This window comes from Canis lupus, chromosome 24, assembly GCF_003254725.2.
Source record: "Canis lupus dingo isolate Sandy chromosome 24, ASM325472v2, whole genome shotgun sequence".
Classification (NCBI taxonomy): Eukaryota; Metazoa; Chordata; class Mammalia; order Carnivora; family Canidae; genus Canis; species Canis lupus.
In genome coordinates, this window is record NC_064266.1 from 39,770,438 (window position 1) to 39,798,197 (window position 27,760).

The 27,760-nt window shown below is 44.5% G+C and overlaps 1 protein-coding gene and 2 long non-coding RNA genes across 7 annotated transcripts in view; 1 reads left to right on the top strand and 2 right to left on the bottom strand.

The window, feature by feature from the left end:
- The first annotated feature begins 366 nt into the window (after positions 1-366).
- Positions 367-6,153, top strand: LOC112674137 (uncharacterized). Its single transcript, XR_003145250.3, has 2 exons — positions 367-5,498; positions 5,890-6,153. It is a non-coding gene; the product is annotated as an uncharacterized LOC112674137 (long non-coding RNA).
- LOC118352258 (uncharacterized) lies at positions 5,956-7,808 on the bottom strand. Its single transcript, XR_004809112.2, has 2 exons — positions 6,472-7,808; positions 5,956-6,128 (listed from the first exon to the last, which is right to left on the bottom strand). It is a non-coding gene; the product is annotated as an uncharacterized LOC118352258 (long non-coding RNA).
- A 515-nt stretch (positions 7,809-8,323) lies between these two features.
- BCAS1 (brain enriched myelin associated protein 1) overlaps positions 8,324-27,760 on the bottom strand; it is a 97,930-nt gene continuing 78,493 nt past the window's right edge. For 2 of the 5 annotated variants that reach the window (XM_025470441.3, XM_049100367.1), the window contains 4 exons: positions 26,870-27,043; positions 19,085-19,147; positions 13,224-13,487; positions 8,324-9,349 (listed from right to left, as the gene is read on the bottom strand). In XM_025470441.3, the coding sequence (XP_025326226.1) occupies positions 9,275-9,349; positions 13,224-13,487; positions 19,085-19,147; positions 26,870-27,043 (576 nt within the window). In that variant the 3' untranslated portion in view covers positions 8,324-9,274. The remainder of the gene's footprint in view (positions 9,350-13,223; positions 13,488-19,084; positions 19,148-26,869; positions 27,044-27,760) is intronic. The other 3 variants (XM_049100369.1, XM_025470443.3, XM_049100368.1) reach the window with 2 other exon arrangements.

Genomic DNA, 27,760 nt, shown 5'->3' on the forward strand with positions numbered 1-27,760 from the left:
CGAATTAAAGAAAAATTGTCACCCCCCCTCCCCACCTCCATTCCAGAATTTCCTGTCCTGTCTTGTGGTTGACTTAAAGTATTTCAACTCCCACCTCCCTCTTTCTCACCATTTCTTCTTCATGGCTAAAGAGGTTATAAATTTGCAAAGGAAATGATTAAGCAAATCCAAAGATGTTGGCCACGGACCTGATTTTTCAAGGCCCCGGTTTTTGAGAGCTGAAGAAATCTGTATGATGAAGGGTTTGCACATGAGTTTTTAGCCTTAGTCAGGACTGGTGCATAATTTCCTGTTTTTGTATCCTCAAAACTGCTAAGCTCCTTGTGAACAACTGGCCAGCAAAGATAGGGAGGGGGTGGGGGTTGTGGGGAGAGGGTTGGAGCCAAGAGGGGAGGAGAGAGCCGTTCCTCCTTCAGCTCTGGCAAAACTTCAGTGAAAGTGGAAAGATCTTTTTTTTTTCTATTTTTTTTTTTAAAGGCAATGAACTAGAGACTAGAGGCAGATTCTCGACATTGAAGTTGAAGCTTTGAGTGGTAAAGAGGGGAAGAAGCAAGTTTGAGCACGAATCTTAATGGGTTGCCAGGTACTCAAAAAGCAGTTGAATCTCAAAATGTTCCAATCAGCACAAGCATTTCTTAGGCACTCAGGTGCCAGGCACAGTGCTAACTACTTTGCACGGAATATGTCATTAAATCCACCAAGCAACTCCACGTGGTAGATTCCATTGCCATCTCCATTTTATGAATATCAAAGTGAAGTTTAAGAAATTAAGTGGGCCCTTAATGTACATGTTCATTGATTTGGATCCAGGGAGGGTGTGGAGCTCTAAACAATGTTACCTTCTGATTTTAGTTTCCCTCTCAAAGCAGGGCTTTACGTTGTACTGGGCATTTGCCCACTGGTTCTAAGTTCCTTTTTCCATATTTCCCTTCAAATCTCATTTCCTAGGTTCCATTGCCAACTGGCTTCTGGTTAGGTTCAGACAGTGCGGGAGGCATTGCCATCAAGCTATTTTTCCTATGTCCTCCTGTCAGCGGAAAGGCAGTGCTTCCCGAAAGCACTCTCTGGTCCCAGCTACCCTCAGGCAGCCTCCCCCGTTCCCATGTGCTCCTCTGCTTCCCACAGGGTGTCCAGCCTCCCCAGCTCTGAGAACATGACCTCTTCCTTTTGTCTGTCTGGCCCCAGTGGTATTGCAGTTTCCTTCTGTATCTAATCTCTGGGTGGTCTTCTCATCATGGGCTTTGCTTTTTCACCTCTTCCAGCACCTATTAATTCCCTTCTGCTAAACTACTTGGCACAAGGACCAAGATACTGTGAGATACAGTTGTTTGTGCCTTAGACTCAGACCCTGAGACAAGAACTTGGATGCAGGTAGTTTATTTGGGAAGTGATCCCGGGAAGCACAAACGAGGGAGCGTGTGTTCATGAGTAGGTTATTGCTGTGGGCAGCTAGGGATTCAGTTTTGCTGGGGACCTTGTGGGAGCATTTAGAAGACACCTCAACATTGTCCCTCTGAGAGATGGGGAAGCTGAGATATTTATCAGCCATCTCCAATCCCTCATTGGTTGAAAGTTGTCCCTAAGGGGGTAAGATTTTAGGCATTTCCAGAATGCTCTGTGTGTGAGCTGAATGTCTCACCAAGAAGAAAACCACCAAGAAGAAAAGCCAGTCTTGGGGGGATCTTTGAGGTGGGGAGCTATCTGTACTACAAGTAAACTCTGAAGTGGGCTGAAGAGAAATGAGGTGGAGCATCCATAGCATCTGTTACCATGGCAAACGGGCTAATAATTATAAGAAGATACAATCAAGGAAAACCAAAGGCAGACTTTAGTCCACTCCCCAGAAATTCTACTTTACTTTAAAATGAGCTGGACATCAGGGGAAAACAACATTTCTCTTTTCTTCTCTCCTCTTCCTTTTCTTTTTTTCTTGGATGAGCCAGCGAGCCAACTGGTTACCAGAATGGAGAGAGCCTGGCACTCACTTTAATCCTTAAGATTGGGTGGCCATGAAAGTGAAGATGATCTACTTTAGGCAAATGTTGTCTGTGTCCTCATCAATAATGCTCACTGGGCACTCACTACTCGCCAGACACTATATTTACAAGCTATAAATGTGTTGTCTCTTTTACTCTTCTCAGCAACTTGCTGGGTTAAGTACTATTACTATTCCCGTTCTACAGAGGAACAAATTAAGGCTTTATTATGTGAAATAACGTGCTCATAATTTCCCTGCCTTGGGTCATAGGTGCGGGTCATCTGGGTGGATCAGGGGCCAAATTCCTTTTTTTTTTTTTTTTTAAGATTTTATTTATTTATTCATGAGAGACACACAGAGAAAGAGAGAGGTAGGACACAGGCAGGGGGGGAAGCAGGCCCGATGCAGGGAGCCCGATGCAGGGAGCCCGATGCAGGACTCGATCCCGGGACCCCAGGATCACACCCTGGGTTGAAGGTGGGTGCTCAACCGCTGAGCCACCCAGGCGTTCCATGGGCCAAATTCCAAACCCACACTTATGACACTTGGAAATGAGCATTTAAAAGTTCTCATAGGGATCAATGCCATTTAGAGGTTTTATCTAAATGAGTATTTCTTATACTTTTAAAAGAGGCTTAAGAAGGAAATGATTATGCTTTGTAATACCTACTAGATAGTTCAGCTCACTCAAAGAGTATTAGCTGAATTGAGTTTATGTTAGTTCCTACTTGCAACCAAAGAACTGACTCTGCCACCCTTCAGTTCAGATCTTTTTTCCCCCCTATTTCTCAGAAGTTTGAACTTCTTATTATGGGCTCCTTACTTCACGTCCTTGATGATCTTGCCTGGGCCTCCTCTCCAGCCTCCACCATCTTATCTGTCCTCCCCATGGCCTCACTCCAGCCATGCTGAACTACTTGCCATTCTCTCTATAGATCCTGGGCTTTTGCACTTCCTATTCTGCTGGGAACCCCTTTGGCCAACTCTTAATCACTCTTTGTGAGTTAGCTCAACTGTCACCACTTCAAATGGCCAACCCCCGCCCCCTGTAGTCTTGTAGCAGTGTCTTCCTCTGAGTTCCACAACATCCTACATTTACTTATCATACGTTGTATTATCATTGTCCTTTTGCCTGCCCGTCTTTCCCGTAGGCATGAGAACATGCTGTTAAGAGCTTAGGGTGGGTTTCATCCTTGGCTCTGACATGTGTGTCCTTGAAAAACATTGCTTCTCCTCTCTGAACCTTAATCTCCTCATCTGTAAAATGGGCAGTAAGAGAGGTAATTTCTGTGGCACACAATGCCTGGCATGTAGTAAGTCCAACGTTAGCTATGCATCTTCAGAGCTGATCCTTTTAAATTGATGATCAGTGGAGTGGTAGCTCTGCCTAGACCAGTGGTTTTCACGTTTCTCTCTGCCTCAGAACTACCTGGAGGGCTTGCTAAAACACACATTGCTGGGCTCCACCATGAGTTTTTGATCCAGTGGGTCTGGAATGGAGCTGCAGAATTTGCATGTCTAATTGGTTCTCAGGTGGTGCCATTGCTGATTGTTGTGGGACCACACACTGAGAACCAGTAGGCTGGGCAGCTGGGGAGGGTGGATGTCTGATGAAAGTGATTGAATACTTGGTGCTAAAATAAACTCATACTAGAGCATAAGGCACTTCCCTCTCCAGCGGATGTGGACATGGTGTATCTATCTGTTAATACATCCATCCATTCAGCCAATATTTGTTGAGAATCTACTGTGTCCAGGCGTTGTGCTAGACCTTGGCGACAGAGCGGTGAAGGACACAGACACGAAGGTCTCCGATGTTGATGAGTTCACAGTATAATGGCCCTGTTTTGGAGGGCAGGGCATCATAAATGTATGTGTCCCATCAGTCCCAATTCTAGGGGCACGGTTGGTCTGAGGAACGGCTAACTTTAAGGATACCGATGTCAGTAATTGCCTTCCTGTTGATTGCATCATCGTGATTGCCTCTAAATAACCGATTTTGCCAAAATGATAAATCAAAACTGATTATGGTAATCCTATAATCCCCTTGTCTGGAACTGTAGCCATCAATTGGCACTGGTCTTAGGGTGAAGTCAGCCCATGAAACATGGCAGAGCAGAGTCCAGAGAATCAGAGCCAGGCTGTGATATAACATCCGTTAAATGATATGATACGTATCCTTATTATTATTATTATGATTATCACTAGCCAATTTGAGTAGGAGTTTTTTGCTATTGGTGCTGAAAGTTCCCTATGATGTAATAGCTCTCCTTTACTAAGTGCTCATGATGTGCCAGCCACCAGCTGCCCAGTGTAGGCACCAGTACTGTCCCATTGTTGAGGGACAAAACTGAGAGGTTAAGTCACTTGCCCGCCAGGTGGGTGCAGAGACGTGAGAGGTAAGGCTGTGTTATGGAGCATAAAATGCTGGCGAGGGGAACTCAAATGCTTTGCAGTGAAACCAGCCTACACGCTTCACAGTCACACTGTGCTGCTTTAAGCTTCTTCTAACTGATAAGAATGGAAAACCCAACCAACCCACTTTATCTTTGTCTGTTGGACTGGGAATCATGGAGAGCAGTTGATTTGCCCAGGTTGGCTCTCTTGTTCTAGTTCTCTTCACTAAACTTGACTGCTTTCTAGAAGCTGGTCAACAAACACATTCTTAAGACCTTTTTTTGGCTGAGCCTCCTGGTTAGGGAATCAGGGAAAAGGGCTTGGCTGGAGACGGTAGCACCCTAAGTCCTCGAACTCCCCCATGTGGCCAGATTTCAACAAAAACATCCTTCTGTGAGAGTCAATCACGGAAGCAGTGAGCTCCTCGGATGGCAACCATTGCCAGAAGTGCAGCTGGGGGCCATTTTGTCAAGAAGTGCTCTTTTGGAGAGAGAGAGAGAGAGAGAGAGAGAGAGAGAAGGCATACAGGTGCATGCCAGTGCCCTCATAATAAAGTATAACAAAGGTGGCAATTAAGTTCAGTTAGAGGTATACAGCTTGAAATTAGACAATGTATTCAGAAAGCACTCTATAAACTGCCAAGCGCCAGAATGTGAGGCATTATTATTGTTATCCTTACTTTTCTGGAATTGCCCGGGTTGCTCTGTCTGCTATGACAAGTTAAAGGGCCAGGGGATGCAGAAGATAAAGTGAGTCACTTTCTGGGGGACAGAAGCAGAGCCGCAAGGGTTAAGCCCTCCAGAACACCAATTTATGCAAAGGGCTGGATCCCAACCGGCTTTCAGGCCAGCGCTAAGATCTGAATTACAAATTTACAGAATTTGCTGCTCGGTAAGTAATTTCTTTTCTCCCTAATGGAGCCCATAATTTCCAGTGGGCCAGTGCCCACTGTGTGTTCACTGATCAAGTGAGGAAGATCCAGACTGCAGAGGAGCCCAATTTCTACCCACCGTGCGAACCGCCTTTTAAGAAGGCTTAAACAGGGACATTGGGAGGATGGTTAAAACCAGTGCTGAGCTTCCCTGCGACTCTGCAGAGCGCTTGCCCTGTGTCTGCAACTTGGGTGAGTTATATTAATTGAAGTCATTTTTCCTCTGCAAAATTTTCTCTAAGGTAGGAAAAGCTAGCTGCTTTTCTTTTTTATGTTCTAAGATCCACGTGGGGACTGTTTGACACAAGAAATGACATTTGTCGGGTCTGGGTGCGAGAAGGAGCCAGCAGGACACAGATTCCAGTCTCTTGGAGTCTGATTTAATGGGGCCCCATTGCTATCTGGACTGCTTGCAAGCAGCCCAGGGCAGCCCAGCCCCAGTGCGTGTGTGTGTGTGTGTGTGTGTGTGTGTGTGTGTGTGTTGAAATCCCGGATAATTTGCTTAAAGAGCAGGGGGATGCAATCAAACCCCAATAACTTCATTTTCTTTCCCTTTTTCCCTCCCTTTTTGGCATTTCTTTAGGTATGCCTCCCCTTCCCTAGATGATGAATTCACCAGGGACCTCACGGGCCGCTGAGAACAAGCGCGCTTTTGAATGAATTCTTTTATGGATATCAGTCAAAAAGTCACCGTCAGCTGGAACTGGAAAGCAGAGTCTTTTTGCTTTTGTTTTTCCCCCACTGGCGGCCGTTTCAGCTCAAAAGCTCAATTCTTGGAAGGGCCACTTCTTCCTGCCACTGAAGACACACTTCCCCATGCACCTAAAAATAAAAAGTAAATAAATAAGTGAGTTTGCAAATTTTGAACGACACCCCCCCACCCCCCCCCAGGCCAGGATTCCCTTTCGTTTGGAGTTTGGCTGTGCACAGCTCGGCAGGCCAAGCGGTGTTTCTGGGCTCCATATTTTGAGGAACTTCAGTCCCTGTAGGCTTTTGAGACTCAAGAGTCTTCCTGAGCTCACTTGGGGAGTTTTTGCTCCTTTTTTTTTTTTTTATTTTTTTTTATGGGCGTGCAGGCATGGAAATTAGTATTGGCTGCAAATGCATCAGGAATGAGCTCCCAGCTAAAAATAACACAACAAAATAAAACAAACAAAACACAAACCCTCAAAACTCAGAGATGGGGCTTTATCGGGTTTCTGGGGGCGACAACTAGATTTCAAATCCCCCAGCAAGTTCTTTTCTGAGTCTGCTCTGGCTTAAGTTTTCTTGCCTTTAACAACAACAACAAACCCAAGCAATTTCATGCAAAGCTCTCTCTCTCTCTCTCTCTCTCTCTCTTTTTTTTTTTGGCCAGGGCGATATGAAACTGTTAACAGAAAGTGTTGGCTGTGCAGAGAGGTTCTCAGCAAAGAACGTCACTTAAAATTTTTTTTGAAAATTTCTTTTCCGGGAGGTGGGGGAGGGGTGGGCCCCTTCCGTCCCTTGTGACTCAGGGCTGCTTGGGGGCATTTCTCATCAGGGCCAAAAGCCCCCGTGCCCAGTGAGGTGAAACTTGCAAATGAAACTGTCACCTTTCTCAATGGACGTGTAGGGCCCCCGAGCTCACCAAAGGTCACACAGGGTGACCCCCCCTGGTGTTCGGGGACAAAGGAATAAGCAGCTGCCTGGTTTCCTTGAATCAGCCCATGTTCTAGGATGGTGTTGGTGGAGGAAAGACACCCTGGCAGCGAGGGCTTCCCCAAAGGACTTTTTCCTCATTTGTGCCAAGTAAAGCATGCAGACAGGGAGTGTCATGAGGTCATTGTCAACAGGGTGAGTTACAGACCCTGATCTCCAGGTTTGAGGCACAGGTCTGATGAAGCTAAGCTAGCTGCAAGGAAGGGACCTCTGATCTTTATTTGAAACCTAGCCTGCGGCCATCCAAGATCCGAGCTGGGAGCGGGCAGGCCTCAGCTGCAACGGGGCCCCCCAAATCTGGTTTTTCAGGGATACCATATTTTTCCTAAAGACATTTTCTAAATGCCTTTTTTTTTTTTTTTTTTTGTGCCAAAGCCATGGTTTCATTTACCTCACGCGCAGATTTGTCAGGGGAGTATATTCAGTGTTCACTTCGGATCATTGTGCGATGGTGTAGGTGCGGATCTGCGCGTGCAAGCGTTTATTCTTGTATGTAATATGTAAGTATGAGTGTGCTCGTGCAATTCTCCATGTCTGTGTGTAAAGTACTTTGATACGATGTAGGCTGTGTTCCTACGTGGGCACAGACACCTATCTGAATATCACGTGCGTATCTAACGTGGACACTGCCCAGGCACACATCCTCTAGCTGCTCCCAGCTCACTGGGAGCACGTGGCCCAGGCCACCACCTGGGGGGGGGGGGCAGGACTCATCAACAAGGATTCAAAGGTTCACCTCCCAGCCACCGCCCCCCAACCCCAGGTAGAACCTGCTGTAAAGTGTAATTCACACTCCAGCGCCCACTAGGGGGGTCAGGATGAAACAACTCCAGCTGAGACCAGTCCTTGCCCAGCTCCCTCCCCGCCCTGTTGCTCACTTCCTCTCCCCGCCCCCCCCCCCCCAGTCCTCCCCTGGTGTATCACATGCTTCTGAATCCCTGTCTCAGGCTCTGCTCTAGGCCTCCTGGGCAAAAGCAGTAATTTTATATAAGTGCACATGTATATATGCAAATATACGTGTGCACACATTTGTATGCGCATGTGCCCACATACAAGGAGATCTAGGAGCATCCAGGAGGGAAGACAAGGGGGAGGGAGAAGACTGATTTTATACTGTGGAGGAAACAAGTGCCTCGGAGAGAACCAGACACCTGCTTTAACAGTTGGAAATTAAAAGATGCTTTAGATATAAATGTATTTTTTTTATTAAATTAGAAAAAGAAAGATACAGTATACATGATATCAATCATATGCTACTTTGAATTACATTTTAATAGATTCACGGTCTTGTTTACTCCTCTGTACACGTATTAAAAAAAAAACCTCGAGTATTTGAATAATCTTCTGAAAATTTTTATTAACGGGGGTTACGGGGCGGGTTTGATCAGAAAACATCCTGAGAACATTAGGAAATTACAGACAGACTTGAGATAAGTGTCAGACAGAACAGATGAAGCAAGCCCCTCAGCCATCTGAGAAGCATTAATAATGTAAGATTGCAGAGACCAAATCTTTGTTAGGGCTACAGGATGTGGGATTAAAACGGAGACCTCAGTGCCCCCTTGTGTTGCAAAGTAAACTTGCAACTTCATTTATTCTGCTTTTTTTTTTTTTTTTTTTTTTTTTTTAAGTTGTAATCCTTGCCCTTGTCGCTGAGCTTCAAAAAGCAATTGTTTTCCCCAAATCATTTCAAACCCTCTGCGGTCAATCTTTTCCCTCTCATCGATAACTCCCAAGGACCCTATTCGAAAAGCAATTCCTATTCATTCCCTTTCCACTCCCCACACTTTCCATCCCAGGATATTGGCAACCTCCCCCCCCAACCCACTGAGCCCATGTTGTCCCTCCTCGAAAGGTGAACTTAGACGGATTTTTGTCCCTCCTCTTAGAGCTGAGAGGATGAGCACGTTTTTACTACAAAGCTGAATTCCGTCCAGCAGGCATTTTTCCTCTGCTGCTTACTTGCCACTGTCATTTTCCATGACTTACCCTGAATGCATTCCTCTGCCCCTCCACCCCCTGTTGCCCCCGCCACCCCATCCAGTCTTCTGACCTGACTCGTTAACCTGCTTAGACCCATCTTTACAGTTATTTACCGGAAAAGATTGGACCAGAGACGTAAATAATACACCTCAATATACAACAGCTCAGGCTTAATTTGTAGGCAGAATTTCATTGGATGGCCATTAGGAGAAAACTATGTACATAGAGTGGGTTCGGGGAGGAGAAGGGGCAGGGAGAAGGCATCTTGCTGGCAGGACAACTTGGTGGGAACTGTAGTGATTTGTTTACTTGGATTTGCCAACTGGTCCGATGGATACAGGGTCTGTTTGCACTTGAGCGTCCAACATCCGCTTTGGTCCCTGGAGAAAAATATAAAGAAGTTGTACCCTAAGGAAAGTCTGAAATATCAAGAGCAACCACTGCCATTTATGTAGCACTTACTCCATGCCAGGTGTTGTGCTAAATAAATTTGCGGGATAAAAGAATGGTCTCCAACCAGATGTTGGAGTGCAATGCCCAGTTATACCAATTTCTAGCTTTGTGAAGTCTTGGAGAAATTACTTAACTCTTTAAACTCAGTTTCTTGGGGTGCCTGGGTGGCTCAGTGGGTGAGCATCTGCCTTCAGTTCAGGGCGTGATCCTGGGCTCCCAGTAGGGAGCCTGCTTCTCCCTCTGCCTGGGTCTCTGCCCCCCTCTCTCTCTCTCTGTGTCTCTCATGAATAAATAAATAAAATCTTTTTATTTTTATTTTATTTATTTATCTATCTATTTATTTTTATCTTTTTAAAAAATAAAAAAATAAACTCAGTTTCTTTATCTTTAAAATGGAAGAGATACAATTTATCTCAAAGGGTTGCTCCAAGGTGAAGTAGTTCCCCTTTGGCCCCACGAGGCATGGACTTTGGGGATAAGAGGCATTAATGTCACCTTTGTCTTCCCTGCTGGGTCAGGACTGCACTTCACAGTTTATGCCAGCCAAGCCAAATCCGCTCTCATCTGGTCCTCTTGCCAGCCCGGTGAGGCACGTGGTGACTATTCACCCAGTTTTACGGATGTAGAAATAGGCTCTAAGATAAGTCAGGACCAGCTTACCGAGCGATGGATGGGCCACCCTGAGTTGGAATCTGGATGGGGCTCCACAGAATCCTAGCACTATATAAAGGTGTCTCTGGGACTCATGACAGTGGGAGAGACGAAGGGGCCATCAGGTGGGTGGTTCTTGGCAAGCTGGGGTGGGGAACCTACTGTTCCTCCAATCAGAGCTCCATGTTGATCAAACAGACCTGTTTCTATATACACATGTACGTGTGTGTCCACACACACGCACATGTACATACGCATGCGCGAAGATTCTGACATCTTCTTTGTAGACTGAGTCCCTCTGCTCAAACCCCAAGTGCTTGCAAATAGTTGCACTTGGTGAATTCTAAAGGCTTCCTTCCAGTTCTTTTCAGACTTTGCATGGAAAGCCAAGGATCCCGCTCCCTGTTAGAATCCAAGCAGCATGATGGGGAGGAGGAAGAGAGGAGCTGAGCAGAGAGGACCTCACCTGGAGGGCGAAGATCAAGCAGGGGTCGGCGGGCAGTGACTTTGGGAACTGACTGGGGCAACTGGTCTTGGGCAAGGAGAGAGAGGGGTGGCACGTGGAGGGAGGGAGAATGAATTGCCGGGAAGGAGCGCCATGGTGAGTTCAGGGTAAGAACAATGTGGGCTGATGTCCCAACTTGGCTGGGTTTAGGCTCTAGTCCATACACAAGGTCCCAGAATATTTGTCAGGGAAATGATAGCATCCACTCTGGAACTCCTCCTTTGTGTCAGGTGCCGGACCCCTATAGAGCACATGCTCATTTGATTCCCACAGGAGGCACAGAGGGGTTACGTGATCAACCCAGGGTCACGTAGCTAGGAAGTGGTAGGTCTAGGACTCCGGGGAAGCTGCCTGACTCACAGCATAGGCTCTTTGGCATTGCTCTGTTCTTTCCACTGTTCTACATGCTGTTTGGTCATCTCTGGGCTTCTCCGCTCTGGAACCACTGACACTTTGGGCTCCCTTACCTCTATTTATCAGAGGTCACCAATACCTACAGATATTCATGAACCTGGATAATTGGGTAACCATCAGTTTAGAGCAGTTTGCTTCATGTATCTACCCCATCTCAATCACAGCCTGAAGGCTAACTCCAACCTCAAGGTTGTTCTGTGCTCTATGGAACATTTAGCAACATCCCTGGTCTCTACCCACAATGACCCAATAGCACCTGCTCCCAGTGGTGACCATCAAAATGGCCCCTGGGCATTGCTAAATGTCTCCTGCGAATAAAATCACTGGTTCAGAACTATTGGATGAGATCCTGTCAGGTGCAAGGATTTTGTGGGTAAGGAGATATGCAGAGAGCACTCCACGAGCCTCTGACCAAACATAAAATAAAATAAAACCCGCAGACAACCAACACTATCAAGCAAGTGAGGAACTGACTGGGGTGTGAGTGCAGACTCTTTCCAGAACAGCGCCTTCCCCATGCTGTATGCGTCCCCCCGCTCCCATGTGCCATAGGTTGGCAGGGAGTGGTTCAGCCAGAACTTTGGGCAGGGAAAAAAAAAGGCATAGACAGTTTGGAAATGTCTAGAAAAGCCTAATAAGGGTTTACACTCCTCTCCAAGGAACCAGAGCCGAGAATGGAGACCAATTTTCCTGCAAAACCACTGAAAGCACAATCTGTCTTTTAGGCAGCTCCCTGCTTTGACAGTTGGTCTCCTGTCTTTATCACCTCTTAAAAAGATAGAGAAGAGCTTTTTACCAGAGGCTTGGGAGTAGGAGAAGGCCTCTGTGCCAGGGCTTCCCATTTTCAAACAGCCTCCAGCTGTGACTTCTAGCACTATCTCACACTGAGGTTCTGTACACGTCCTCGGACATGGAGACCAGATGGAGATACAATGGCATTCATCATAAAACTTTAAACATGGGGCCCGAGACTCTGTATTCCTAGCAGGCTTCCCATCGATGCTGTCTGGAGACCAAACTCGGGCCCGGAGTAACCATCGTACCCCCACCTCCGTGTATCAGAGGTCACCAATACCTCCAGATATGCAGGGACCAGGACCATGGGGGAATGATCAATTGGTTTAGGGCGGTTTGCTTCATGTACCTACCCCATCTCTACCACAGCCTGAAGGTTAACCCCAGTTAACTCCAGCCCCATGGCTAGTGTCAGTGTTATTTCTTGTCCAGCCCCATGGGCTCAAGCCACACTCCCATGGGTCCTCGGTATGACTTCACCTGTTTCTCCTCCTGGTGGATGCTTGAGCTCCTTGCTTATCTTTTGGTTAGTGGCCTTCAGACTCTCCTCATTTGCCAGGATGTCTATGATCCCAAATAAAAGACATTTACTAGGGCCCTATTTCACTTCATCCATTCCTTCATTCCTTGGACGAACGCTTACGGGGTGTCTACTGAGCTCTAGCCACCGCGCTGGGGAGGACAGCATGTCTGTCCATGAGAGCATGGTCTCTGCTCTCCCAAAGCTAACAGTCTAGGGGAGGAGACAGAGAAGAACCAAAGAGACACACACACAAAAACTAACTAACAAAGGTTAGTTAATTATTGAATGTCTGGCCTCCACTTACCCTGGGCTAGGGCTCTCTAGAAGGAAGGAGCTAATTTGTAGTCACCTCTGTGTAGCCACCACCAATATCAGGTTCAGAGCAGTTTCCTGATTTAAACACATCAAGGCTCCCTTTGCTGCTCCTCATCACACCTGTTCCTGCCAGCCTTGCCTCTGTCCTCCTGTGCTCTCTTCCCGCCAGACTGAATTTCACTTCCCTGCTGTCTCTCCATTGCCTGGAACACACTGGGCCTTCAGACCTCCCCTTGCCTCCTCCACAGGCTAATTTGAGGCCCCACCTCAGAGGTAATCTCCTCCAAGAAGCCTTCCATTCCTTTCAACCTCAGGGTGGGGCCCCAAGCTCACACTCAGGCTCCCTCATACCTGCTTTCTGCATCCTGGCGCCCCCACACTCAGGATCTCCCCAGCCCCCAGCCGCCTGCAGCTGAGTGTCCCCCAGAACCACGATGCCGAGGCCCACCCTGTTCTCTGTGCCCAGCACAGCGCCTGGCACACAGCAGGTGCTCCTGAAATCCTTGGTCGACAAATGCCCAGGCCAGTCCCAACTTGAAGGCAGGAACCACACTCCTGGCCCAAGAGCCTAGAAAGAAGAGGTGAACGATCCACCTACCAGGCCCTTAAAGAAGCCCCCGAGGGACTGTCGCCGCTTCTCCTGTTTCTTTTGGGACCTGTCCCCATTCTGCAGTGAGTTCGCCTCCACCACGGCTGGTTCCACGCACTGGACCGGCTCTTTGGCTTCCTGCTTGGTGCTCTTCTGCTTGTTCCCTTCAGCCACCACCTTCTTGTCCTTGGACGAGCCTTCTTTGCCCTTCTGGCCCGCTCCTGCTGGCTCCGGCTCTGGGCATGTGACAGCCTTCTCCGCTGAGTCCGATGTCTACAGCAAGTTCAAAGAAAATGCATATTTAGTAGCTGTAAGACAACACTCCATAGCTGGTGAATGAGTATATTGAAAGAGAGGTGTTCAAGTGTTGGATGCTGTCTACATTTTCATGAGTCCTGGGTGAAACGGAAAAAAAAAAAAAAAAGAAATGAGAATAATGTGCAAATAGCTGTTAGGGTTCAAGGTCATAGTGGGAGACATTTGTTTATCTGATAATTCATTAATGTACGCTTTCCCAGAAGCATTCTTCCCTCCTTCTCCTGGTACTAGAACTTGGGTTTTCCAAGGAAAACCTTTATTTATTCAGCATGGTTCAGGCAAATGAATTCCACCCTTGGACAAAGGCATAGGACTTGGCCTGGCCAATCAGAGCCCTGCACGCGGTAGGGCTACTGTGACTGGTTCAGGATGGCTGAATACAGATAAAAACTGAGCTAATCTCAGAAATTTGGTAAGTCAACCAATGGAGGTCTGTCCACTTTTGATTGGATTTGAAACCATGAAGATGAAAGTGTGGAGCTTCTGAGCCAGCACCATTTCCAGGAAAAATCTGCTTGAAAAGGAAGCCAATAGAGAGAAAAGTGGAGCTGAGAGATGGAGAGAGAGAGAGAGACAGAGACAGAGAGCCCCTGTGCTGATGGCGTCACATATGCCCCTGGATCTAGCTGTTCCTGAAGCTCTTTTGTGCGTAAGCCAGCTTTTTTTTTTTTTTTTTTTCGTAAGCCAGCTTTGAGAGGGTTTCTCCCACTTAACAACCACAGGTGACTCTTTTCTTAGGGATGCCTATTATTTTCTTCATGATTATGTCTACCTTAGTTCCTGGAGTGACACGTTTTTATGTTTATAAAACAGTGGTGAGAGAAGATGAGGGTTTCATTTTTAGTTTTGGATGTTCATCTTTCGTCCTAAAGAGAAATTTTTGCAATCCTACTTGGTTCCTATAGTTGAGAGGGATGAAGCTGTAAAATCCAAAATTCTAGCAAATGCTGGGTAAATGACAGATAACAGAATATCTGTAAAGTAAAAGCCCTTTCTCCATAATTTACTTGAACTAAAATTACTATAGGGGCCAGACAGATGAAATAAAAACATGACAGCGGCCAGGGGTAAGAATAGAGGCCTTGTTTTCCCATTTGGGAAAACAGCATAAGGAATATTTCTCGAGTGTAAGAAAAACACCAGTTCAAGCAAGGCTGGCTTTGATGTTGGGGAGAAACTGGAGTGTGTGTGTGTGTGTGGGGGGGGAATGTGGTGAATTGTCACATGCCCTGTCCAAAGGGGCAACAGGTGCTCAGACCCAGCCGAGATACTACGTAGGATGACAACCCCAGTGCTGCCAAATCTTCCATTTTTCCCATCGAAGCTTGAAATGGAGTTGTTTTGAGTGAAAAATATGTCAATTTTAAAATGCCGACTTCAAAAGTTTTAGAGCCTGGCTCTCAGAGAACAGCCACGACACCAGTCCCCCGCGGGCCACAACTGGCCCACCGAATGCACGTTTGCAACCTCTGACTTGTGGGAGTGATAGATGTCCCCGAGGTTAAGATGTTCTCCGGCCAACTTGCAGTTTGAAGGAGAAAGCCACATGCGGGGAACTGTCATTTCGCATCAGTGTCACGTGTACCCCTTAGAACTAAGCAGGAGGACAGAAGACTCCCTGGTCCCGAAAGGCTCCCGAGGGCAGAGCTCCTTGGAGAAAGGAGACGTCATCAGACACCGAGGGCATCAGACACCTGCCACCGCAGGCCCCTGAATCTCTCCGCCAGGCCCGGGCTGCGAAGTGGTAGCAAGTGCTGAGCAGGGCATGGACGCCCGCGTGGGGCAGGGGCCGAGAGCAGAGACGCACACTCCCCCGTGATGCTCTTCAGAAAGACCACGCACCGTTTGAACATCTTGTTAACTGTTTTTGTTGCAGAGAAGATGATAAGATCCAGTCATTGGCTAAGGGCTTGGTGTTTGGAGTCCAAAGCGTTGTGCCTATTGCAATGCATTCGAGTACTGTTAAAAACTTTACCTAGAAAAATGGTCACCGTGATGCACCCAAAACTAGTCTTTAAGCATTCAGAGTGGCTTAGGCCAATCCATTCAATGAATCCATTCCAAAAAAAAATTTTTTTTGAGACCTACTAAGCGCCTAGTGTCATAAGAATCTGGAGCTATAGGGGCGCCTGGGTGACTCCGGTTGAGCATCTGCCTTTGGCTCAGGGTGTCATCCCGGGGTCCTGGGATCGAGTCCCCCATCGGGCTTCCCGGCCTCCTTCTCCCTCTGCCTGTGTCTCTGCCTCTCTCTGTGTGTCTCTCGTGAATAAATAAGATCTTAAAAAAAAAAGAACAGAGTGTGGTTCTGGTTCCATCGCATCCTCACTGTACGGCCTGGAATAAACCGCTGGCTCTCTCACTTCCTCATCCGTGTGGGAGAAACAAAGGAAATCATACCCCCTGGTCTGAGGATTAAAGTAGCCAATAACGGGAAACCTGCATCACGTGGCGCCTGGCCCTTGGGAAATGCCAAACTTCGGGGGACCGAAGTTTTTGCCTGGGAGAGGGGGGAGCTCCAGGACATGTGCTTCATTTTAAAACCACAGAGTCCCAGGCCAACTGGGAAGAGTCGGTCATCCTGACCCAACACTCCAGCAGCGATTCTTTCTGACAGATTCCTTGCGTGTGGACCCCAGGGCCTGGTGCAGACGAAGGCCTCAGGGCACACTCGGTCACCCCAGTGTCCCTGTGCCCCTCCAGGCTCGTCTCTCAGGCCTTTCCCCCTGTTCTTTCTGTTCCAGCCACGTGGCCTCCTCTTCCTCCTGAACCAGCTGATTCCCAAGAAGGGGCTTCTCGGTCCCTGTAACTTCTGCTCAGGATGTTTGTTCACAGGGTTTGACACTTCTTTCCTGTCAAGTCTCAGCTCAGATGTCTCCTCCTTGGAGAGCCAGTCCCTGTTGAGAGGGTCTAAAGAAGCCCGACCCTTCTCTGACAAAACACTGCTCTGGGTTTTTTTTTTTTTTAATGTTTGCATTAATCTTGGGGATTTCTTGGCTCCCTTGAGACTGTTCGCCTGCCTCCCTCTGCTGGAAGGGGAGCTCCAGAGAACAACACTCTTCTGTGTTCCGTGGCTTTAGTCCCAGCACCTAGTCTGACACATAGTAAGTCTCCACCAAGATGGGTTGAATGAATGGCCAGCAACTCGCCTTCCAGATGTTTCTACACTATTTCCCTCCGCAAATCATTGCAGCGCAGGGAGTGAGAAGTGCCTACACATCAATAGCTTTCACAGGGCATTGATTTTTTTTTTTTTTTTTTTCCAGGAGGGGAGCTTTCAATGGATCAGGTCCATTTACCACATGGTTACGCCATTGCTATTAGGCTTAAATGTTCTTCTTAATGGCTTAGAAACTAACTTCTAAAAGTAACAGATGGCTGGTTCCTTATATCCCGAGTAAGCTAAGAATCTAAACTGTGCGTGGATTGCTTTGTCATTAAATGTAGATGATTTAAAAATTTTTGCTTGGGATTTGATCCTGTCTCAGAATTTTTTTTTTCTGTCTCAGAATTTTGAGCAAAAATTATTCTCATCCGAATCATCCAAGTGTATCCTCCCCCTGGAACCCAGCAATGCTGGCAGGAAGTCGGAGGACAGGATCATGGGAACATCCCATTTGATTCACATCCTGGAAGCACAGCTAGACCAGGAGGTGCCTGAGGCTGCTTCTTCTGGAATCATCAGCCCAGATATTTATAATTCTGAGAAGGCAAGTCAGAAAGGAGCAGAGAATGTCTATTCCCACCCCCAAAATTAACCTAAGCATTTATCATCTCTCCAAGTCTCCTCCAGTCTGGATCCAGGGCCCTCTAATGGATTCTCAGGTCACTTCTAGGTGAGCGTAAATGGGATAAATTTCTAGCTCATTCATATTTTTGCTGACATCACTTACATTTTAGAATCGCTATGATTGGCATAACCGTTTCACATTTGGATCCTAGACAAAACATATAATTATATTTAAATCTTTCATATTAAATAAAGTAAATTTATCATATTTCCAAGGTAATCTACTTCAGGATTTTTGGTTGTAACGCTGTCCTGAGAATGATTTTGGGGCAGGCATAGTGATAAAAGTCATAGTTTTTTGAAAAAGAAAAACTAAAATAATTTGAATGCAGCAAAAACAATATATTCCCTGTTGAAATATATGGGCTAATCCAATTATTATGGAAATAGAAATAACAATAAATTTTTTACAGTCATTGCTGTCCATTTGTGTGTGTGTGTGTGTGTGTGTGTGTGTGTGTGATATGAACAATACTATAGGGTGGTAATTTCCTATCAGTGGCAAAATAGTAACAAAATAATAACTGCTATGGCTTCATATGTTGAAGCCCCAAGCTCAATGTGACAGTATATGGAGTAAGAAAGTAATTAAGGTTAATTGAGGTCATAAGGATGGGGCTCTCATTCAATAGGATCAGTGTCCTGGTAAGAGCTGCCATGTGAGAACATAGCAGAAAGCAGCTGTTGGAAAGCCAGGAAGAGAGCTTTCCTCACTGGAAACCATGCTAGCATCCTGGTGTTGGATTTTCCAGTCTCCAAAACTGTGAGAAAATAAATCTCTGTTGTTAAAGCACCGAATCTATGGTAGTTTGTATGGTAGCCCACATGGCTTCACGTAGCAGCTAACATTTACTGAGTCCCCTGTACTAGGACTGTTCCAGGGGCATTACACGTGTTGATTCATCTCAGTATGACAACATCACGAGGCAGTACTTTTCCTAGCTCCACTGTATGGATGAGTAAACTGAGGCACGGAGGGGTTTGGTAAGTTGTTTTTAGTCACACAGCTAAAAAGTAGCAGAGCCAGGATTCGAACCCAGGCGGTCTGAGCCTGCAACTCACACTCTTAACCAGTTCTCTGTATCGCAAAAATCAGTCAAGAATATCTGAAGACATTTTTGTGGAGGTATAATTTTAAGTTAAGAGAGTGTAGGTTATAAAATAGGGTGTCGAGAATGAGATGATCCCATTTTCAAAAAGGATACATGTAGTTACAAAAATGTCATAGCTATGATTCGTTAGAATGGATAAAATAATGGGGGAAAAACCCACATGGTCCCATGCCTTCCACCCATTTTTTTTCAAGAAACAGTTCCTACTCTATGCCAGGCACTATCCCATGTGACAGAAAAGGCTCCAGACACAGAAAGGAAGGAATAGAGGGGACAAAACTAATAGACAAATGACTTATTACAATGTATGATAAAGCCCATGAAGTAAGAAAACAAGATGCAGTGATGATGGTAGGAAATAGGACATCTCTTTGAGGAGGTGATATTTAGGCCAAGACTTGAAGGATAGGAAGGGATCTGCCATGTGGAGAAGAGGGAAAAGCCTGTGTTAATAAGATGTAGCTGAGAAACTCTAGCTCGTTCATGCATGAATCCGCAGAGCCCAAGATAGTGCCTGGTATACAGCAGGTGCTTCACCTAGAGGTGGTAAATGACTTGTCTGTGGTTGAGAGTTGCATCGGCAACTAGGCTAGACAGAAGTGAGAAACATCCAAGCTAAACCCACCACCGAACAGGGTTGACAGATCACTTACTTGATGGCTGGAGTCTTTCCCCTTTTCTTCTGAGTGGGTGATCCCTCCATCCCCTTTCACTGACTAAAATAACAAACAGACAATGGCCTTTCAGCTACCACGGCACAGTAACATGGAGAATGCAAGGGGAGGTTCTGAAATGGATGACCTCAGTCATTCATTATTGAGATTCGGGGTCAAGACACATGGAAGACCAGCTAGAAATGTATTACTCATGAGATACATGACTTCCATGTGGCTTGTAACCAGAGTCCGATTATATTCAAGTGTTGGTTTCCCAAAATAACCACAGCGATAGAAGTCTTAAACCCTGGGACTAGGTTAATTCTGGGATAAAGAAATGATCAAAATGCTAATGTTGGAACCAGGAGGTGGTATTACATACGAATGAACAAGCAATTAAACCGTTGGTAGCCTTCTCTTGGTGACACTTAGGTGGTGGATGTTTCCTTGCATTTTTTCCCCTTGCAGAGAGATGGGGTTTGTCGAACATCCTGTTTTCCACTTTTAGCAACCCCGGTGCCCCGTGGCATCACTGACAGTGTTGGATGGGTTGAATTCACAGCTTTGGTCCCTTAAAGCACACTCTCAACGAAGAGTCCAAAAAGCGTGACCGCAGGACCACAGCTTCAGGGTCACTTGGGAGTTTGTTAGAAAAATACCAGTTCTCGAGAACCAAGCCAGATCCACTGAGTCAGAAAGTCTCAGGGGTGGGGCCGAGCCACCTGTGCTTCGGCAGGCTCTCCAGGTGATTCTGAAGCACACTTGAGTTTGAGCATCACTTTTCAAAGCCAGTTGGCAACAGAAAAGTGCAGACCATACTGGGGCCTGGCAGTTTTAACTGTGGGTTAAGTAATGCTCTATGCCTGATGCTTGATAAAGTACCCAAGAAACCTGGTAACGGATTGTCCAGTTCTTATCAACAATTTTGAGTCGGGTTTAATTCCCACAGATTTTGTCATTGCTTATCGGCTCTTCCTCCTGGGCTGGAGGGAGTGTACAAAACAGGGGTTAGGCAATGGGGGCAAACGGGAAGACTTCAGATCCTACTGTTATTATCTTAGCTGGTCTGCCAGCAGACAGCAAGAATCTCTAACACCTACATCAGGGACAGTTAAAAATATGAAAGGCACTCAGATAATTTTTTGACTGATTCATTTTATATGTTTCTGTAACCTGAGGTATGGTGTGCATATTAGTAAAGATAATGAAGATTATTAGTTATGAGGGCTACCTTTTAGTAGAGTGCTTGCTAAGAGCCAGGCACTGCACTAAATGAGATGGTAACCTCTGCTAGTTCATTTTTTCATCATGTAGAACCTTAAGATAGAGGAAGGATCTGCCTCATTTTATAAGCAAGAAAATGGAAGCTCAGAGAAACTAGCATGGGTCATGGAACCAGCAGATTAGGGAGTCAGGATTTGACACCAGACAATGACTCCGAATTCCATACTCTTCACCGTCTCCCCGTTCTGTCCCAACACATTTTTTATTGAGCATCTACTAGGAAGCTCGCTCCCTAATTAGGAAAGACAATAAGGGCTTGAATAAGATGGAGGTCGATAAATCTCAAACAGGGAGGTTTGTGGGACCTGCTCATCCTCAGAGGTCAACCACACTCGTCTTTAAATTCTACTTGGTGCTGCTCCAAATCAGAAGTCTTGACTAGGACTGTCAATGGTTTAACAGAGGATGGGAATTTTTATGCCTTTTCCTGCCTCAGAAGCAGCCTTTACAGAGCTTGGCATAGGGCGGAAGTTTCATACATGCTTCTTGATCGGTTGGGAATGGAAATCTTTCTTCAGCCTGAACCCCTAGTGTCTGGAAGTTGCATCTGCTTTTCTTAGGGGCATCATTGTCATGGCTTCCCCAAGGTGTTCAGCCCAAAGGCAAATAAGGATCTGTTTGTCCTCTACATACATTGTAGATGCATTTAGATAAAAAATGTTTTGTTTTGTTTTTGTTTTTTTTCCCTCGGAGTCTTCTGCTTTGTTCCACAAAGGCCAGTCTTGCTTGAGAACATTTAGAAAAAGAAATTGGCTTTCTGGGCTATTATTTCTCTCCCTATAACCAGCTCTGTCAGCCTCCTCATTGCATCCAAAGGATTTGTCATTCCGGGACTTCATTTGCCACCAAAATTCAGGCTTACAACCCACATTTCCTAGTATCCTTTAGAATATGCTGTCCATCTTCACTAGCTGCCCTGTGGGGAATGCTGAATGGCAAAATCAGCCAAACAGACAAATAAAATGGCTTTTTAAGCAAAATGTAAGTGGAGATCCAGAGGCACGCATGGCCCCTGGTGTCACCTTCCCGCCCGAGAGATTTTTAACTTCCCTTTAGGGGTTTCAATTTGGTATCTGTTAGGTCCTCTGCCAGTTTAAGGTTTAAATCTGCCTTTCCCCCCCTCTTTTTCTTTGCTAGCCCTTGGAGTAAAATTTGGATTGAATCTAAAGGCTTTCTTGGCAGCAGTGGATCTAGGTTAGCATCCTGAAAACAGCCCCTCAGGCTGTCAGGGAGATCTTTGCAAAGAAGTTCAAATTAAAAAAAAAAAAAAAGAAAGAAAGAAAGAAAGAAAAGAAAAGAAAAGAAAAGAGAGAGAGAGAGAGACTATCTCAAGCTTTTCTATGATTTTCCTCTGTTATTCATTTTTAAGCATAAAAAGCTGTATATTTGCAAAGGTGACTGACTTTATGCTGAGTTTAAACTAAGGGTCTTTCTAAATCCCTCTCTCCCTTCTTTTCTTTATTTTCCTTCTATCATTCTTTTTTTCCTCTTTGCTGAGTCCTCTTTCAGAGGCCAATTCAAATAGTTCATTTTGGGCTTTGTATTCAAAGACCATAACCACAGAAGCTCATTTTCTTCAGCTGTCAAAAATAGAGTTGCTGTTTAAAGAACCCAAATTTTTTTCAGGGGCTATCTAATACTTAAAAAGAACAGTTTGAAGACTACCAAGTAATTTCAGAGATTTTCTAGTTCAATACTGAGCGACTTTCTTCCACAGGTTTATTTTTATTCTCGAGAGCCAAAGATGAAGCATCTCAGGGCATCCAACTTGCAGTGTTGGGATGGAATCTGGTTGTGACATCCAAGCTTTGCATATTAGTAAAGTCATTTTTATTTCTTTCATTGTGTCATGCATTCTGATAGCTTGGTACTTGGAGGAGCATTTGAAGCCTCTCCAGCATGTATCACTTAGATATTCAAAATTCTAGTGGAAATGTTTGGTGGGCAGTTCACATTTCTTTGAAAGGAGTGCAAGTGGATTTCTGATGGCCATCCAGTCCAACCGAAGTTGAGATTTTAAAGAAGAATTGAGAAGATGTTTTAATTTAGTGTGAGGATATCAGCAAGATAGGTTACTAGATCAGCCTCATCGTAACAAATCCAAGGAACTGGACCTGCTTGAAGTTTCCAGAATCAACAAAGGCAATGAGTCCAACCTTTGTGTTTTACCAAGATGCTCACTTGAAACAGAACTGGACCATCAGACAAAACTACGCAGCCAAGGCAAATCTCATTTCAGTGACAAATATATACAGAAAATGTACAGCCAAGCTTTATGTAAGCCATGCATTAATTCTCATCTTTCTTGCTTTGTTGTAGTTTCAGGTGATTTTAGATGAGCACAGAAAATACTACCAGGGGAATCACAAAAACAAAGCTATGGTTGCTCTACCTTCATGTACTCGCAAAGAAAATCAGCTGCCAGGAGCACAGAAAGCCACAACCACATGTAAGTACAAGGGCGAGCTTCAGAATCAGAGAAAGCCTGAGCTTGAGTTCTGGCTGCCATTTACCAGCTCTGTGACCCCGACCAGACCCCTTAAACACGCGGGTCTTCATGCTCTTCTCTGCACAGGAATGTGTTGCACAGGGTTTTTAGGTTAATAAATGAGATGATGTGTGCACTGTGCTAGCATACTGCTGGCCAGGCCATTGGCACATGATAAATAACCAATAGCTATTGTCATCATTACTCTTAATTATTAACTGAGAGTGCCAATGACCACAGAATCCCCTTTAAGGGTAAAATGGAACACAGGCCGCTGTGGAGACAGGAATTACCCAAACCAATGTTACTTTCAGAAACCTTCTCTCGAAGAGCAACTCTGTATTCATAGTCAATACTTGGGGCAGAATCAGAGATCAAGAACTTGAGCTAGAAGACTCCTGTTTTTGTTTTTTAATTTTTTTGTTTGACAATTATCATCACGAACCATCCTCTTTTTTCCTCCAGAGGGTAAATTTCAACAGGTTTTATTAGATTTATAGATTGAATGTAAGCAACAGAAGACCATGATTTCCTGGCTGTATCCTCATTCCAGTCTCACATTTGCCCAATATTAAAGCTCACAGTCCCTCTCTGTGCCTGAGAACATTGTTCCAACAAAGAGCTTCTTATAAAACTAATGGTCTAAAGAAAGAGACAGGAAGAGAATTAAATGAAACAGTAGGTGACAATGGTTTGGAGGAGGAAACCACTTTTCAAGTACAGGGTGTTATTAATATTGGCAAACTATAAATCTATATCTCTATAATTCTATCCAGCACCTTACGGTTTCATCTGCCTACCTGGTTTGTGGGCACATGAATAGAGTTCTCCACCCACTCACTTTATAAAAATATACTGGCACTTCAAATATCCAATTTCTTGACATACACTTGAATTAATACATATAAGAATCTTTTTCTATTTAGGGCATGACAGATGTCTTAGAGATTCCTTGCAATTATTTTGAAAATCTGTAGGAGCCCATAGGATTTTTGTGAAGTGATAGATCTACATGTGTCAGATGCTGTGTGAGGATTTACGTGACTCTATTTTTCCTGAAATATAATTTTTTTCTACTGAAATAGGATTATTTGAAAAATCATATTCTTTCCATTTCTATTTTTATGAGAGGTTAATTTCTGGAAAGAAAAACATCTCATTAGAAATAAACTGGGCAATGCATTTTTTAAAATGCAACCATGAGTCACATTGCCAGGGGACAGCAAAATATGCTTTCTGAGAGAAATTTAAGGAAGGCAAAGGCAAAGCAATGATCTGATGAATGCTGATGTTGATTCCAAAACAAGGGTGACGCCTTTACAGTTGGCTTCACTCTTCTATTTATTAAATCAATTATTTTAAAAAGAACTATATTTTGCCAACAATACCTAAAATCAGTTTGAAATGTTCATTTATTTGGCTTAAAAAAATAAAAAGCTCAGTGATGAGTCAGGGGTTGTTTCAATTTTCAAGCCCTTGGAGCAGGGTTTGGATTGGTTTGGGTTTCTTCTGTGTAAATCCAGACTTTAGATTCATTTGGAAGGCACGAAATGTTAGCTCAAAGTGTTTCCTGAAAACAGTTTCTGAAGCCAGCGCCCAGGAATGCATGCTGTGGGATATTAGCACATACGCATGAAGGTAGGTGCACAAGGATGTTCATCAGGTTAGTTAGTGAAGCACCTGAGGTCATGTGCCTGAGACACATGGTGTGTGCTCACTGCAGGTGGCCTAGAGTTAAACGTTTGTTTTCCTCACTAGGCTTCATTCTCCAGGAGGACAGGGGCCACGTCCACTTACTGTTGTATCCCAATGGCTGGAATACAGTGGGTCCTCAATGATTATTTGTTGAATAAATGACCAAATGAAGTGCAACAAGTTGAAAACAAATCAAACGTCCATCAAGAGAACAATGGTTAATCTGAATATGATAAATCCAGATGATGTGATTCAACGAAGTTGTTATAAAGAATGGAGTGGCACTATATCAGGGACACCTCACCAAATACCCACAGGGATAGGGCCAGTGACATAAATGAGTGAGCTGGGCTGGATGTGGCAATAGGGAGTCATGAGATCATGGCAAACTGGAAAACCCATGTTTTCTGTGTATTTGAATTATTATTATTACTACAATGGCAATATATTGTTATAATGAAGACAAAACAGACTGCAAGACGAGAATCATTAGGTTATCTGGAATCTTTAGGGAAAACCCTTCAAATTACAGAAGCTTTGGAATTTCAACATTAATAGAAAGGAAAAACGTTCAAGATCCCAGGCATAAGTCTTCCTATGGCCGGTAGATAATAAGACATTATTATAATGGACATTATAAGATCTGATACTATGAATCCACTGCGGATTGCTCCAGAAAAATGTATCCTCTTCTACCTCTATCCCTATCCTATGGAGAATCAATTATAAAAGACTCTTTTGTTTCTAGTTTGTTCCTCTAAGAGTTCAGAGGTACCCAGTTTCTATGGCTAGAAAATATCTTCAAGAAACCTAGAGGGGAGAGCTCTGGATGGTGAATTTAAGTAATGTGGGACCTCATTAGAATTTAAGGATGTAGTGGGAAGTTTAGTCATCTTTCATACTTTATTTGGAGTCTCTTGCATTTTCTTGTCTTTAAGAAGTCTCAGGTTAGTCATTTGGGAGAGAAAACCATAATTTGTTATGTTGGTGGTGGCAGCAGGGGGATGGGTAATCCCCCAACCCCACCCAGAAAGAGGAAAGTTGGATCACTCTCAGTGTTATGATGAACTATTTGAGGATTCCATTTGTAATGTAGATGGGTTGCCAGAAACAGGCCAAATGTTCTTTTCTTTCCTGACATTGTGTAAAAATTGGTTGAAAAATCTCAGATCTTGATCCCTGTTTTCAGTGCCAAATTGCAGAGAAATGACCAGGAATATAGGTGGGCTCCCATCCATACATGTTGCTCAATACTTACTCTGCGCTTCCTACTCCCAGAGAGTCCAGTGATAAAAGAAAACGACTCCTGTTGACAATTTCTAACAGAGTTATTTCTAATATGCCTCAGCTCCCACTGGCAAGGGTTTTGTGTTATGTTATGTTGTGGTGTGGGCTAGAATGAATTCCTTAACAGGCAGAGCCTATGAAACCAGAGGGTTGCTTTCTCAGAGGATTAAACTTCCAAATACTCCTGAAAATAATGGTACACAATAATGAAATTCTTGTTTCTCATTAAAAGAGAATTAAACCAACGACCTTCTACATGGGTTTTTGCTTTTTTGTCTTCCAACCAAGTTGGATTTGGTTGTATTATATTATTTAATTTCTTGGATGCTTAGTTATTTAATGTACATGACACTTTACAGACACCAAAAAACATGTCTGCATTCTTTCCATTTTATGCAAGTTAAAAGCCTGGCAAATTCACCAACTGATTTATACACATTCACTATTAGAAAATTATGCTGTCACTTTATAATTGGAATTATTTCTAAATCAGCTTTGTCCAAATTTGTGTCTCTCACACGTCACTTTCAGAATTTTTCCAGCATCAATATATAACTTGGCCTATTTCTTGCCCAGTTCTTTAAACAATGCCTTATGTTCTTTATGTAAATAAATGTATTTTCAAAGGAAACTGCATCTCATTACCATAATGAGAAAAACAATATCATTTGCCATAAACAGAAGGAAACTTTAAAAATAACTTAAATTGAAAGCGAACAATAATATTAACTTCTGGATGGATGCTGCTGTCTGCCAAAGCTCAGGACCCAAGGCCAGCTCTTTCTTTGTTAAAAAGGGAGTTGTCAGGAGTTAAGGAAATATTAAGGAACATTGGAAATAAACTGAGACTTGCTCTATGATTGAGTCAGTAGGATGAAAGGCAATTGTCTCCCTGCACACGACAGATTTCATTTATATCCCATCTCCACCACGTACAATTACGTCTTACCCCACCTGAGACAGGTCCTTGACTCTCAGAAGCTGATGTGGGTATTTCAGTTTTCCTGTGCTGGGAGCAGGTGGCTTACCATTTGTCTGAGAAACGCCATCAGGGATGTTCTCGGTGGTTTGTATTCTTCTCTTTTGAGTTTTACTTCTGTGGGTTCAGGTGTGGCATCTCCTTCTTCATTGAGATCCACTGTTTGTAAGGCTGATTCTACTTCCTCAGACTTTACAACCTCTACTGGTGATTCACACACCACCTGGATTATTTTGCCAGGTAATAAGACAGTGAAAAAAAAAACATTCCCCAAAATAAGCTTTCTGAAGTGGGGTCTTGGTTGCCCCCTTGTCCACATAGTGTTATAGGTCTGAACGAGTGAACATTTCTACACAGGCACATCTTCAAGAAGCAATGTACATGTCATATAATGTACTTTCAAACAGCCAATTTCTGGGGAAAAAATGCCAAATATGCCACTTGGAAGTGGCAAAAATCCTGCTCCATAAGGTACAGGCTTAGGTAGGAAGCCCTTCCTGGGGACTGCTGTCTACAGAAAGCTCAGTACCCCTTCCATTCCAGTAGGCCCACCTCTTTGGTCTGCCATCAAGGTGACTTACACCTGGCCTGGGTAAAAATCAGGAGTCAGCATTTCCTTAAAGGTCCAGTCTTAGAGATGGTGACCATGACATCTTCCACCACCTGCCCTAAGATAACCACAACTTGGAAGGACCCATTCTCTTTGTGGAAAAGGTAGCACGAAAGCCACACTGGATTTAACAGACTGGATCTCCTCTTTAGCTTACTTCCCACCCTACCCCAGGCCAGTCATTTGTATTTGTTTCTTACCCAAAGTTCATGCTTTCAGAAGAAAACTGAACTTGGTAAGAAAACCATAGGTAAGTTCCTGACAGCCCCCTGCAAAGTACCCAGTGAGCTCAGTGCCCCAGGATGTCTATAGGGGGAAAGAGATGGCCAG